Consider the following 14,925-nt stretch of genomic DNA (forward strand, 5'->3'; position numbering starts at 1 on the left):
TACACATTACGGGCGATTTATAGAGAACAATTAACCTTAAAACTCGCATGGGTTTGGGATGTGGGAGGAAACCAGTCAGAATCTAACCCGGGTCTCTGTCGCTGTAAGGGCCACGATGCTGCCCCCACTGGTACCAGCTGCTCGTGTTCGGGCCATATTCTTCTAAACCTTCCCCATCCATTTACCTGTCCAAGTGTTTTTTAACGTTAGTTGGAGATTTATTCACTTTATATATACTTTGCATTATTGAAATCAGTCGAAAATAGTTCAAATTGTCAGAGTACAGAGAGGAGGCGAGAATTTTTTCCATGTTGCCTCCCTCACAGCCTAACAGCTTGGATTGGAGCGGCCTTTCCCGGAGTTGGGCCCAGAGCATCAACAGCGGGCGCATCGTGGATTTTTCTATCGTGGAGCGGGCGAATACCTGCCCGGAGTCGCCAGAGCTGAGTGCTCCAATTGCTGGGCTGGTGACTTTGGCATCATGGGGCTGTGGTCTGCGGAGCTTCTACCCACGGGCGTGGTGTGGACTTACCATCCGGAGCCTGTGATTCCTTGCCGGGGATCGCCGGAGACGAGCTCCAATCGCCGGCCTGCAACCTATAACATCCTGAAGCCGCGGTCTCTGGTAGGAAAGTGCCGATTCAGGGTCTCCAAGCTGTGGAGTGTGTTTGACCGTCCCGACTCCGGAGTTTCGATCATCCCAACGAAAGGGCTATCCTTAGCAACGACTACAGTGGGTTCATGGCCCTGACCACGGGCGAACAAGGAAGGAGGACTGGCTGAACGTTGTTGCCTTCCACCACAGTGAAGAATGCTGTGGTGGAAGTTTGTGTTAAATCTTATTGTGTATTGTGTGTTCTTTTTAAGTGTATCGCTGCTGACAAATTCATTTCACTGCACCGTTGGGTGCATGTGACGAATAAAATTGACTTTGACTTTGGTTTTGATATTCTTTCAGATAAAGAACAACTGGTCTAACTCGATGAGGTGGAAGTTATAAACTTGATAGTTTGTATCAAATTCTATCCTCAATCTCGTTGAAGTGAATGGAATTTAACCCTTTAAGATAAAAGAAAACAAATAACTAATTATGTGTATGTACCTTTGAATTCCAACTTGGTACTGTGAGATAAAGGAGCAATGATTTAAATGATTGTGCTCACTATTTTACATGGCAAAAATTATATTTCAGAGGTCATAAACAATATTCTATCGGGAAGAAGTTGGCACTGGGCTATTTTAGATATGTTTTAATATGTGGAAGGGAATACGTTTGTTGGTCCTACATAGATGCAGAATTAGACCATTCAGCCCATTGAGTCTACTCAAGATAGATCATGGCTGATCTATCTTTCCCTCTCAACTCCATTCTCCTGCCTTCTCCTGGAATGCTCTGTGCCTCGTTGGAGCAGTTGTTTCTTAGGGAAGAAAAGTTATTCCCCTGAGATGTACTTTGGCACCAGTTTCCGTGGATTTGCATGCACCATGCAAGCGTTTGGCGTGAATCAAGGGAGATAAAAGAAACTGCCCTATTGGCCTACAATCCCAACTCTTCACTGACTAAATCTCTCCACCACCCCATCGCTTATTTTGCTCGGAAATGAAAAATCGAGCGAATTACTTAATAGTTCTCATCTAATGGATATGAAGCCAATGGATGGATATGGATCATGTGCAGGCAAGGGGTATTAAATAATCTTGACATCATGCTTGGCACATACATTGTGGGCCGAAGGGCCTGTTCATGAAGAGATAAAGAATGGCAGGTGCTGGTTAAGACACAAAGGGATACAAAGTACTGGAGTAACTCAGCAGGTCAGGCAGCATTTGTGAAGAACATGGATAGCTGATGTTCGGGTGAGACCCTTCTTCAGGGTTGTTCACGTGCTGTGTGCTCTGTTCCATTTGCAAAGCATTGGCACCGTTTCCCTTACCAACCACAACGGTTTTTTGTTTAATCTGATTACAATTATTTTACATTCTTTGCGCAACCACGAATTTTCACAACTCTAGTTCAACCCATATCTCGGAAGCCCATATTAACCCATATCTCGGAAGCAGCAGAGATCGCGTCTTTAAAAATGACCCCACCAGAGTAAATTTTGTGGCGCATTTTCCCGATGAATAACAGGTGTTTTTTTTAAATTCTGTAAAGAGTACTATCGCCAGGTGGCGCAAACTATTGAAAAAAGTTGGATTTAAAGAATGACATGAAGTTTGTGGGTCCCAGTCCCAGATTAGATGGGTTTTGCTACGTTAGGTGTCAGTGCGAATGCAGCATGACTTAAACCACATTTCATTGTTATATTTGGTTGCAACCTTCGAAAGGCAAAACCCAACGCCGAGATGCCTCGCAAACTTTCTTTACTCCAACCAATTGTTGATTAAAAAAAAGAGTTGCACCGAAAAAAAAGCGTGCGTAGGTGTGACAGGGGTCATGTGTTGGTGGAATCACACGGTGGCAGATGGGCAATGTGTTCACCGAGTTGATGCTATCTCCGATTGATGGCTGTTTATTGAACACAGCACAGATACCCTTGTCACTTGCGTTGAGTTTCCGCTTCCTGGCTGGTGTGAACTGCAAAGTAAGTGCCTTGCCAGCTCCAGGCTGCGTGTGACACCGCTTTCGCATGGTTTTAATCTGCCAGAAAGGGGGACGACAATGGCTGAGAGCAGTCGCCGCTTCGCCAGAGGTCTATTCAAACCCGGCACGGCCACTGAAATGAGACAGAGTGCTCCCGTCGCCTTCAAAAGAGCATCGCTGATAACGGTGAGTGGTCTTTAGTGAATGGTGACATGTCTTTATGGAAGGAAACAGTCACTAAACGCTGGAGTAACTCAGTGGGGACAAGCAAGATAGAAGGTTACACAAAAAAGCTGGAGAAACTCAGCGGGTGCAGCAGCATCTATGGAGCGGCCCGAAACGTTGCCTATTTCCTTCGCTCCATAGATGCTGCTGCACCCGCTGAGTTTCTCCAGCTTTTTTGTGTAACCTTCAATTCTCCAGCATCTGCAGTTCCCTCTTAAAAACAGCAAGATAGAAGGAATGGGCGACCCTTTCGGTTTCGGGTCGAGACCCTTCTTCAGAGATTAAGAGGCAGGGGCGAGGGAGACACAGCGATAAGGAAGGAGAAGGTGTCAAAACGTGACATCAAAAGAGATGAGGATAAAAGAACATGTAGGATCGATCATTGTTAGCTGGGAGAAGTTGACAACGAAGCAAACAGAGATAAAATGTAATAACGGAGACAGTCAGGTTGGTCGGAGAAATGGGAAGGGGGGAGGATGGAGAGAGAGAGAGGGAAATCAAGGGTTAATTGAAGTTAGAGAAGTTAAGAGAAGTTACAAAAGTTAGGAAGGTTTGTTCACGCAGCGACCGTATTGTAGATGATTTGACCGCCTCTCAAAACAAATGCAAAATAAGGGAGATAGGTCGATCTGCATAAGCCTCAACGTTTGTGGGTTTTTTCTTAAAAGGCACTTAATATGTGAAAAAGGTGCCATCACGCCACTGTAGGCGTGGGTACCAGGGGACGCTGGGCTATTCGCTTCGACTCACTGCTCTCTCCAAAATGACAGCGAGTGATTTCCACGGGAAACTCCTGCGTGAGGAGTGAAATTTCAATTCGCAATAGACAGCCAGTTCTACGTTAGAAAAAGCACAGCTCCTAATTGTTTCGAGTTAAGTCAGTCATTTTCTCGGAATAGCTTGTAGCTCAGATTTTTTAAATTGTTGATGTCGCTTCCTAAAGCACTTTATTATCAAAGATCAAGACAATTATCGTAACTCACGTTGAAATAAAATCCCAACCGAGGTGTTTCCCCCTTGAAATGTACGTATCTTTGGTATATTTTCAATAATTTACAAAATACATTATTTTGAAAAAAAAACCCAAATATGCTTCCTTGGTGAGAGAACTGCAAATGTTTCAACTTTAAAAAATACATAGTATTTTCAATGGCTTAATTAAAAACTAATTCAACTACATTTATGTTTTAACAAAATTCATGAGCAATAATGCAAACTCCACACAGGCAGCACCTGAGGTCGGGATCAAACCTGGGTCTCTGGTGCTGTGAGGCAGCAGCTCTACCGGATGTGCCCTAATTGTGATCAGCTAGTTGTGAAATACCAGCAGCTCTGCTGTCACTGTGGCCTGATCTATTTCCGTTAGCACGCTTTGGGTGAAATGTCATGATTTTCTTTTAAGCAGATCTTGAACTAGCAGAAAAAGTAGTGGCATGGTGAAACATTTTGTAATATGGTACCTGCCACAGGCAAAGAGACCACCGTGGTGATGTTCTCTTCTCGTTGTTATCATCAGGAATAAGATACAGGAGCCTGAGTGCTGGTCCTCCAAGTAGCTCCAGGTTCAAGAACAGCTTCCTTCCAGCCTCCATCTTGAACCACCCTGCACAACCTTAACCCTAACTCAGCACGGAACCACCGTGGACTTGTCCTACTATGGTTGCTCTCTCTGCATGCTTAGTGTTTTGTACAATCTTAGAAACTTAGAAAATAGGTGCAGGTGTAGGCCATTCAATATGATCATGGCTGATCATCCACCTAAGTGTCCTGTACCTGCCTTCTCTCCATACCCCCTGATCCCTTTAGCCGCAAGGGCCACATCTAACTCCCTCTCAAATATAGCCAATGAACTGGCCTCAACTACCTTCTGTGGCAGAGAATTCCACAGATTCACCACTCTCTGTGTGATTTTTTTTTCTCATCTCGGTCCTAAAAGATTTCCCCCTTATCCTTAAACTGTGACCCCCTTGTTCTGGACTTCCCCAACATCGGGAACAATTTTCCTGCATCTAGCCTGTCCAACCTCTTAAGAATTTTGTAAGTTTCTATAAGATCCCCCTCAATCTTCTAGATTCTAGCGAGTACAAGCCGAGTCTATCTTGGTCTACCTTGCTTCGAACAACTGATAGTTTATTGCATATTTAATAAGTTGTGTGTAATGTGTCAACAAAGCTGTTGAAGTAAGTATTGTTCCAGTTCACATTCAGTGCATATGATCAATAAACACTCTTGAAGCTTGGTAATGGTGGAGTGGACCTCTACAGATGTGCAGTCAGAACCATTTTTCTCAGGATGGAAACGTCAAATCCATTTTTTAAGGTGTTTTAAAGTGAGAGGCGCAATGTTTAAAGGAAATGTGCGGGGCAAAGATTTTTTACAGTGTGTCGCGAGTGCCTGAAACATGCTGCCAAGAGCAGTGATTGAGACGGCTATTGGCGTTTAAGAGACTTTTGGATAGTCATGTAGACATGGAGGGCTATGGATCACATGCAGGCAGATATGAGTTGGTCTTGCATTATGTTTGGCACAGACACTGTGGGCCGAAGGGCCTGTTCCAGTGCTGTACTGTTGTATGTACTATGACTGGACAATAGGTCTCTGTCTCTGCTAGGAAATGATGAACAAGGAAGTATTGGCCTTGAATTGTCATTCAGCAAATGGACAACACATTGGCACAACTGAAAGAGATGCTGCCTCACAGGTTCAATTGTGAACTCGGGTGCTGTCTGTGTGGTGTTTGCCCGTTCTCCCGGTGATTGCATGGATTTCATCCAGGAGCTCCGGTTTTCTCCCACATCTCCCAAAGATGTGTGGATATGTCGGTCAATTGGGGGGGGAGGGGGGGGGTGAATGTGTGAATGATGACCGATGGCCAGCATGAACTTGGTAGGCTGAAGGGCCTGGTTCCATGTATCCTTCAGCTCTTTTAATTGAATTTAAATGTATTTGCAACCATTAGATAAGACCTTCCATCAGATGTTCAAATACTTCAAATAAATGATGTACATCTTTGCTGTGATCCACTCGGAAGAATGTTCCTAATAGATCTTGCTTGCATGAATCCGCAAACGTCACAGGATATCTGCAGTCCCCCTGTGCCTATACTTGCCTGGTATGGATGTGAAGAGCTCATTTTGCTGTCCTGAGAAATCCAGGACTCCAGTTAACTGGGCATTGGTGCAGTGGTAGAGTTGATGCCTTACAGCGCCAGGCCGAAGGACCTGTTTCCACGCTGTATCTCTAAAGTCGTAAAAACTGAGCAGTGGCACGGCATTCAACACTGTGCTGAAGGAACCTCACCTGCAAAATGATCCCGAAAAGCTTTAACAGCAAGAAAAACCTCACATTCTGTTTTGTAACCTGCCAAAAGTTGCAAGGGTTAGCAAATTACTGAATGCCTCTGAATTCAGATATTTAAAAATATTTTAATATGAAGTTAATAATTTTATTTTAGATTAAAGTTAACTGCAAAAATCCTTAAAATGTACCAATAAATAAAACATTTAATGAAACCAAAATAATTTCCCTAATGGTGCTTTCTTCTTCGCAACCCAAATATTGCCTTTGAAATCAACATATTTCAAGATTCTGAACCAGGATATCAGAATCAGAATCAGAATGCTTTATTATCATTGCATGTGTCACATACAACGAGATTACTGGGTCTCTCCATTTAAAAGAACTTCAAACATTCACATACTCGTACTTTTTACACTCCTCCCCCCCCCCCCCCCAAACCCACCCATGGATTCACATTTACATAAATTAACACTGTCTGTCCCCCCCCCCCCCCCCCCCCCCCCCTCCTTCCCCATAACCTAGTCTGCTATAGGATCTTTGGAGTTCAGTTCCAAGATTGCTGATGGGTAAAAGCTGTTCTTGAGTCTGGCAGTGCGTGACTTTAGCGACCTGTACCTTTTTCCTGAGGGCAGCAGTGTGACAAGGTGGTGACAAGGATGTGTAAATGTCTTTCACGATATTAGAGGTCCTGCTGCGGCATCTGGAGTGGTAAATGTCCTCCAGAGGGGGCAGGGGGAGTCCAATGATACCCTGGGCAGTTTTTATCACCCTCTGGAGAGCTGCTGTGTCAGCTGCTGAACAGTTCCCAAACCGGGCAGTTATGCAGTAAGTCGGAATGCTTTCTACCGAACAGCGGTAGAAAGACTCCAGCAGTTTAGCAGACAGATGGGCCTTCCTCAGTGTTCTGAGGAAGTAAAGTCTCTGTTGCTCTGTTGCTGTTGTTATAATCTGGTGCAGGACCCTATTTCCAACAGTGCAAATGCTAGGGCTTATCAAGAAGATGTCATTCTGCTGCTGGACTTCATCTGGATCTACCCATGAGGTGAAATAATGTTTTGAATCAGTAAGTTTGGAGCTGGTGCATTTAATGATGCATGCATGGCTTTTCCACAGTTGCTTCCACTTTAACTGTTAGATGGTGGTGATTCTGCTCAATATTTTTGGCATTTACAAGCAAGATCTAGGCACCCGAGTGAGGCAAGGAGAAACCACCCCAACTGCCAGATTATCAAATATGGGAGATAAGCACAAAGTGCCGGAGTAACTCAGAGGGTTACTCAAGACAGCATCTCTCGGGACCCTTCTCATCGCCCATCCTTTTTTGCCAGGTATGCGGCCTGTCCCACTGAGTTACTCCAGCACCTGCAGTTCCTTCTTAACAAATATGGGATTTGATTCAGGACATGCTCAAGAGTAAAAAACAACGGGCAGTGTAATTAAAGTTTGTTGCAATAAATGAATACAAGTTTAGAACGGTAAAATCATTGGAGTAATGGGTGCTAACACTCCTTTTTAAAGAAGTCTCACAATTCACAGAACTTTGTGCATAAAAAAATCCATTGCAGGCATTTCTGTATGGATTCTTCCTCCGCATGTTTAAGTGTGTGTGATTGCAACTAAATTAACCCATCCAGGGGTCAGCATCCAGTTCTTTGGGTACCATAATGTGCTTTTACATTATGAAGATAGATTAGGTAGAATTATTGCTTTGACTTGAATGAATGCAAAGTGTAAGTGAAGGAACACCTTGCATGAGAAGATTGATACGAAGTCCGCTCTATATTTGATGTCGTACAAGAGAACATTTGAAAGTTTTCAAAGACGATAAGAGGGGGAAAGATTAAATGGGTGATGCTTTACAAGATTATGCCTTGCAAAGCAAGGATTGGAATAAAATGAAATATGCATTATCTGGATATTGGAGCAAGGAATGTAAAATGGAAAGTTGAAGAGTTCCATAGTTGTAAAGTGCCAGTGACAGATACTTAAAGAACTCACTGAGTCCTGTTCCACTTTACAGAGATGTGTTTTGAACTGGTTGTCTTCTGGCCTGCTCTCTCCCAAACAGGATATGCAAGAACTTTATTAAGCATTCAAATGGGGCAACGTGAGATTTATGCTGTTCCCTCACAGAACTGAGACACCTAATTAACTCCAGCGTGAAAGACCAGAGGATTTATTGTCTGCAAGTTGTTCTTTACTTTTTGTCATTCCTTTGCGAGAAATGGGCTTTGAAAACAAATCTCATGAGTATTACCGAATAGATTGTCAGTTTTATAACGCTGTCAGTACGGTGTTAGAAAATATCCCTTCCCAAATGGGAATAACATTCTTGTCTTTTAAAGTTTCTGCATGAAGATATCCTTTGAAAATGCTACAATGATTCTCAGTCAGAATTTTATCTTCCCTGCTGGCTAAAGCCATGTTGCTGCCAGTGTTGAGACAGCCATTATTTAGAGATACAGCGTAGAAACAGGCCCACCAAACCCACACTAACCGGCAATCACCCCGTACATTAATAAAATTCTACACGCCAGGGACAATTTACAATTTACAGAAACATTCAAAAATTATTTAACGAGCGTGTGGGGGGGTTACAATTTAAGAGGAATATTTAATTTTAAGAAACAAAGAGTCCGTACGACTAGAAAAACCTTTTGTATTTCGGTTTGTGGAGTAGGAGTGTGGAACAAATTGAACGAAGAATTAAAGCAAAGTACAAACATGAATCATTTTAAAATGATATATAAAAAAATAATTTTCAAGGGGTACCGGGATGGAGGGGATGGTTGACAAGTGGGGGTTAATGTTTATCTATTGCTTTGCAATTGTTTACTTGTGTTTGGTTACTTCATATATGAAGTTTGTATGTGTATAATAGTTGTATGTGTATATATATGTCTGTAGGTATTATGGGAAATTGCCTGGGGTAGTATTATTTTTAATTAATTGATTTTTAAATATGGTAGAAGTGTTGGGGTGAGATTTAATAAGTTATTCTTCTTCTCACTCCTTTTCGAGCTTGTACAGACACAGAGTTGGACATTGGAAATTTGCTTTTTGTTCTTTTCATTGCTTGTAAATATTGATTGTAATGTCCAATTGTTTGATAATTTCGATTTTGTTACTATTAATGTCTTTAATGTCTTTACTTGTCCAGAATAAAATAAATAAATAAATAAATAGATAGATAGATAGATAGATAGATAAATAAATAGATAGATAGATAGATAGATAAATAAATAAATACATTTACAATTATTTTGAAGCCAATTAACCTACAAACCTGGGGTGTGGGAGGGAATCAGAGCACCCGGAGAAAATCCACATAGTCACAGGGAGAATGTACAAACTCCGTACAGACAGCACGCATAGTCTGGATGGAACCCGGGTCTCTGTCGCTGTAAGGCAGCAACTCTACCACTGTGCTGCTACCTGTAGGTGTATGTAGTTAAAAACAAAAGCCACCCCATTTATCTGAGTCCTCATTGAAAATTTTCTTGACATTTAAAAACTCGACTCACGGTGCCAGAGACTCGGGATGATCCTGTCTACAGGTACTGTCTGCGTGGAGTTTGCATGTTCTTCCTGTGACTGTATGGGTTTCCGCCTGGTGCTCCGGTTTCCTCCCACATCCCAAAGGCGTGAAAGTTTGTCCGTTAATCAGCCTCTGTAAATTAGCCCCTAGTATTTATTGAGTGGGTCAGGAAGCAGGATAAGATTGAGCTGGTGAGAATGGGTGATCTATGGTCAGCATGGATTCGGCGGTCCAAACGTGTAGGAGGGAACTGCAGATGCTGATGCTGTCTGAAGAATGATCTCGACCCAAAATGTCACCTCTATTCTCCAGAGATGCTGTCTGACCCGCTGAGTTACTTCAGCTTTTTGTGTCTTTCTTCGGTAGGCCGAACAGCCTGTTTCCATGCTGTATCTCTAAACTAAACTAAACTGAACATCTTTGGCCTTCAGTCTGAAGAAGGGTTCCAACCCGAAACATCACCTCCTCCTTTTCACCAGTGATGCTGCCTGGCCTGACGAGTTACTCCAACATTTTGTGTCTATTTTCACAATCATCTTTGCCTGCCGCTTCAGTTTGAAATTCAAGATGATGTATCAGTTGTGTTTGGATGTGGAAATGTTACTGCGATAATGAGAACCAGATCATGGTGTAGACAGTGAATCGGAGCACATCTTTGCTGAAACAGCTGCATTCCAGGAAGAAATTGTATTGACTTTTCAAGGAAGGGGGCACCTCAGACAGGTTTCCCTCTCCCCTGACACTCAGCCTGAAGAAGGGTCTCGACCCAAAACGTCACCTATTCCTTTTCTCTAGAGATGCTGCCTGTCCCGCTGAGTTACTCGAGCATTTTATATCTATCTTCAGATGTAGCTAAGATGTCACTTACATCTAGTGATGTACTAGCGTAGGGTTTTGTGACCTGCTGCTGTCTACCATGCCACAGTGATCGGTGGTGGAACACCTTCACATGGTTACGTGAAAATACCAAGCAATCTTTTTTATGATACTGATGCGATAAGATTTGTAGTTCTAAGTTATAGTTTGAATATACACCATCTTGTTTTGTACTTCAGTGTTTAATAACAAATCTAAGGATGAAACCAAGAAGAGAGGAAAGAAAAGGGGAAGATTGTTTTTAAGAAGGACATGCAGATGCTGGAAAATCGGCGGTAGACAAAAATGCTGGAGAAACTCAGCGGGTGCAGCAGCATCTATGGAGCGAAGGAAATGGGCAACGTTTCAGGCCGAAACCCTTCTTCAGACTGATGGAGGGGGGGGGGAGGGGGGCGGGGAGAAGAAAGGAAAAAGGAAGAGGAGGTGCCCGAGGGCTGAGGGAGGGCTGAGAAGGGGAGGAGACAGCATGGGCTACCGGAAATTGGAGAATTCAATGTTTATGCCACTAGGGTGCAGACTGCCCAAGTGGAATATGAGGTGCTGCTCCTCCAATTTCCGGTGGTGCTCACTCTGGCCATGGAGGAGGCCCAGGACAGAGAGGTCGGATTCGGAATGGGAGGGGGAGTTGAAGTGCTGAACCACCGGGAGGTCAAGTTGGTTAATGCGGACCGAGCGGAGGTGTTTGGCGAAACGATCGCCAAGCCTACGCTTGGTCTCACCGATGTAGATCAGCTGACATCTAGAGCAGCGGATGCAATAGATGAGGTTTAGAAGGAACTGCGGATGCTGGAAAATCGAAGGTAGACAAAAGTGCTGGAGAAACTCAGTGGGTGCAGCAGCATCTATGGAGCGAAGGATTGTTTATCCAACTTTACCTACCTTCCACTGGCTGTTCTCTGTCTACTCCCCATTCCCTTCCCCAACGGGTTCCAACCCCGGCAGCCCTCTCCTCACCTGGTTCCACCTGCCACCTGCCAGCACCTGTCGCACCTCATCTCCTTACCTCTACCTACAGGCTGTCTCTCCTCCGCACTGTCAGCCCCGCTGCTAGGTCTCGACCCAAAAGGTCACCCATCCCTTATCCACCACAGATGTTTGCAGTGAGTTCCTCCAGCAATTTGTTTTCCAATTCTTAAAGTACTCTGGTGGAATTTAAATGGGATATTTCTGGCTCTGCGGGTTACCAGCCTCGCAGCGTACCCATTATGAGAATGCTCCATGTACACTTCGCTTTGAATGAAAACACCTTCTGCCCTGGGTATTTGGAATGAAGAATTATTGGGCAGCTTACTTTAGCAGTTCACTTCAGGCTTGTCTGAAGAAGGGTCCCGACCCCTAACGTCACCCATCCTCTTTTTTTCCCCAGAGATGCTGCCTGATCCACAGAGTTACTTTAGCACTTTGTATCTATCTTGTACATCTGTTTCCAATGTAAATGTACGAGGAACCCTGGTGCAGACTGCTATCACTCACTGTGGGCCCCTGGTGAGACTCTGATACATCCTGTGAATAAAATCCTGCTCTTCCATATTACCAAATGTAACAAGTCAAGAGGCAATTGGGTCAAATTCTACTGAGGAGTGAAGGAGAGGGATTGACAGTTTTTGGTGGGGAAAAGATATGACATTCTAGATCAGGTTGAGAGGAGAATGAAAATGGAATGGAAAATCTCCAAACCATATTCATGTTGACTAAAAAATTAGCTTACCTATGATACATTATGATTAATGCCGCAGTATTGCATGCTTGTTCTGGCAGGAAGTGGAGAGCCTCAATCACACGTTCTATATATTAAATACAGTGCACACTTGCACAAATATAGTGGCTGTAAGCAAGATGAGGAACACGAGATAGCAGTAACATATCATTTATACACGAGACTGCATAAAATGATTTTATTGGATAAAAAATATTTTTAGAGTGCTGTAAAAGCAGTGAAGTAGCAAGTTGCATGTATTTAACTCCCTAAATGTCTAACTGTAATAAATATAGACTCGCACCATTTAGTTACAAAAATTGCTACGATGAAATATTCTTGGAGCCTAATGTTAACTTTTAAGTCAAGTACAGCCCTGGTACTGACTATACGGCAACTGGAGGTTTGGCACCTCCTTTAATCTGGCCAAAATTACGAGAGTGCACTTTAGTTCCCCTCCCCCTGGAGGTCCCCCACCGCCCGCAAATATCTGCCCCCTCCCCAGGCCATGACCTCTGTTGGTCGGGCAAAACGGATCACAGGGCAAGGTTCTGGAACCAAGGGTGCCGCAAATTCAGTGGTGGACCCTTATCACATTTCTTAGTAACCAATCATATATTCCTTTTCAAATGATAAGTATAAATTGCTTGCGTTTTGTTTAACACACAGTAACTGAGCAGTCATTGGTACAATCATGGCTTTTGATAGAGACATACCACCAGCCTGTGTGAAATTGCATGAAACAGTACTACAATAAGAACATTTAATTTAGTGTAAATAAATATATTCTTGGCAAATTTATTGCAAACAGTTTTGTTGGGATTTCTTTTCCATAACTGATTTCCAGCCCTTTTAAATTCTTAAGCTTGTTTACCATTTATTTTTTAAGCTCCCGATGATTTTCTTGTTCAAATCAATATTCCAAGAGTTTGATCTTATGTCCCTGATGCCAGAAACTGGTCCAATTTGTGAGCAGCTCCAGGAATAATTCCACTTGTCTGACAGCATTACACTTCCAAAGAGCTGGAGCACCCATTCCAGCCAAACCAATAGGTCGGCTGGTTACTTGGGAAAAATAATTGAAATTACCATTTGTTTCTTGGGCAGAGTCACAGTTCCAAAATAATGTTCTTTTTAAATTTTTTCACATTACTGTATGTTAAAATTCAACAATTCCTTGAAGCTGGTATAGGTCTATTATTTTCAAAATATTTATTCAAATTTTACATAGATTCATACAGCATGGAAACAGGCCCTTCAACGCAACTGGCCCACACCGACCAACATGTGCCATCTACACTGGTCCCACCTGCCTGTTTGTGGCCAATATCCCTCTATACTTGTCCTATCCAAATACCTGTCAAAATGCGTAGGAAAGAACTGCAGATGCTGGTTTAAACCGAAGATAGACACAAAGTGCTGGGGTAACTCAACGGGACAGGTTGCATCTCTGGAGAGAAGGAATGGGCGATGTTGTAGGTCGAGCAGGGTCTGAAGAAGGGTCTCGACCTGAAATATCACCCATTCCTTCTCTCCAGAGATGCTGTCTATAATAATAATAATAATAATAATAATAATATCTTTTATTGTCATTGCACGTCAGTGCTACGAGATTTAGTGTGCAGCTTCCAACCCGATGTAAAAGAAAAGTAAAATAAATAAATAAGCTGTGTGACGTGACCATCCGAGGGAGACAGTCCAGGGGGGATGGGGACACTCAGCAGGGCCGGTTCAGAGCCGCTATAGCTCTGGGAATGAAGCTGTTTCTGAGTCTGGAGGTTCGGGCGTAGAAGGCCTTGTAAAGTCTGCCGGAGGGAAGTAGTTCGAACAGTCTGTTACAAGGGTGCTATCCCGCTGAGACCAGCATTTTGGGTCTATCTACCAGTCTAACTGTTTCTTACACGTTAAGACAATACCTGCCTCAACTACATCCTCCGGCAGCTTACACCCACCACCCTTTGTGTAAAAAAACCGTTGCTAAATGTAAGTGTGAAGTGTCTAAACCATGTCCTCAGCGTAATTAAATTGTTTTAATCATTCTGAAAGGAATGTAGATAATGCAAAAAGGTGTTTGAATCCCTCGACAAATTTACTTTCCACTTTGTTTATGGCTGAACTGAATGATGGCCCTGCTTCCTCACTTTAGTTCCTCTAGCCTTTAATATTCATGCCAAACCGAAACCTAGCAATCTCAATTCTGGGGGAGTAGCCTGACAATTAATAAATTGAAATCCATCTGCACAATATTTTCCAACTCGCATCATTCTTCATTATGCTATCTTGCATCTTCACTACTTAGCATGCCAGCCATCTGTGGCTGTGTTGCTTTATTTCAGTTAATAATAAATGTCATTGAGCCCCAAGCACTGTTGCATTCGGGACACCACAAATGACTTCCTTCCAATTCAAATAGGTACCCACCAGTTCTAGCTCTCTGACCACTTTGGCAATCATCCAACCTGGTCCCCAGTCTGACCCCAATGCCGTGAATTTTAATTTTAGCCAACACTTTCTTACATGGAATCTTATTGAAAACAAGTTGCTGCATCCTACGCTACATGGGTTATTATGCTGGCAGTCACCATGCTTGCATCTATTTCCATGCAACCGTGCTTTAGAACACTCCACGTAATTGAAATAAGATCTAATTTAAATATATAATTATTCAGTGAATAATAATATTAGTGGTGATTATGTAGATTAATT

At 43.0% G+C, this 14,925-nt stretch overlaps 1 protein-coding gene across 1 annotated transcript in view; it reads left to right on the forward strand.

Moving 5' to 3' along the window:
• Window positions 1-1,061: 1,061 nt before the first annotated feature.
• Window positions 1,062-14,925, forward strand: part of dock10 (dedicator of cytokinesis 10) — a 249,531-nt gene continuing 235,667 nt past the window's right edge. Inside the window, exon 1 of the mRNA XM_055646386.1 lies at window positions 1,062-2,770. Coding sequence (XP_055502361.1) covers window positions 2,663-2,770 — 108 coding nt within the window. The 5' untranslated portion in view covers window positions 1,062-2,662. The remainder of the gene's footprint in view (window positions 2,771-14,925) is intronic.

This window comes from Leucoraja erinacea, chromosome 14 (assembly GCF_028641065.1).
Source record: "Leucoraja erinacea ecotype New England chromosome 14, Leri_hhj_1, whole genome shotgun sequence".
NCBI lineage: Eukaryota > Metazoa > Chordata > Chondrichthyes > Rajiformes > Rajidae > Leucoraja > Leucoraja erinaceus.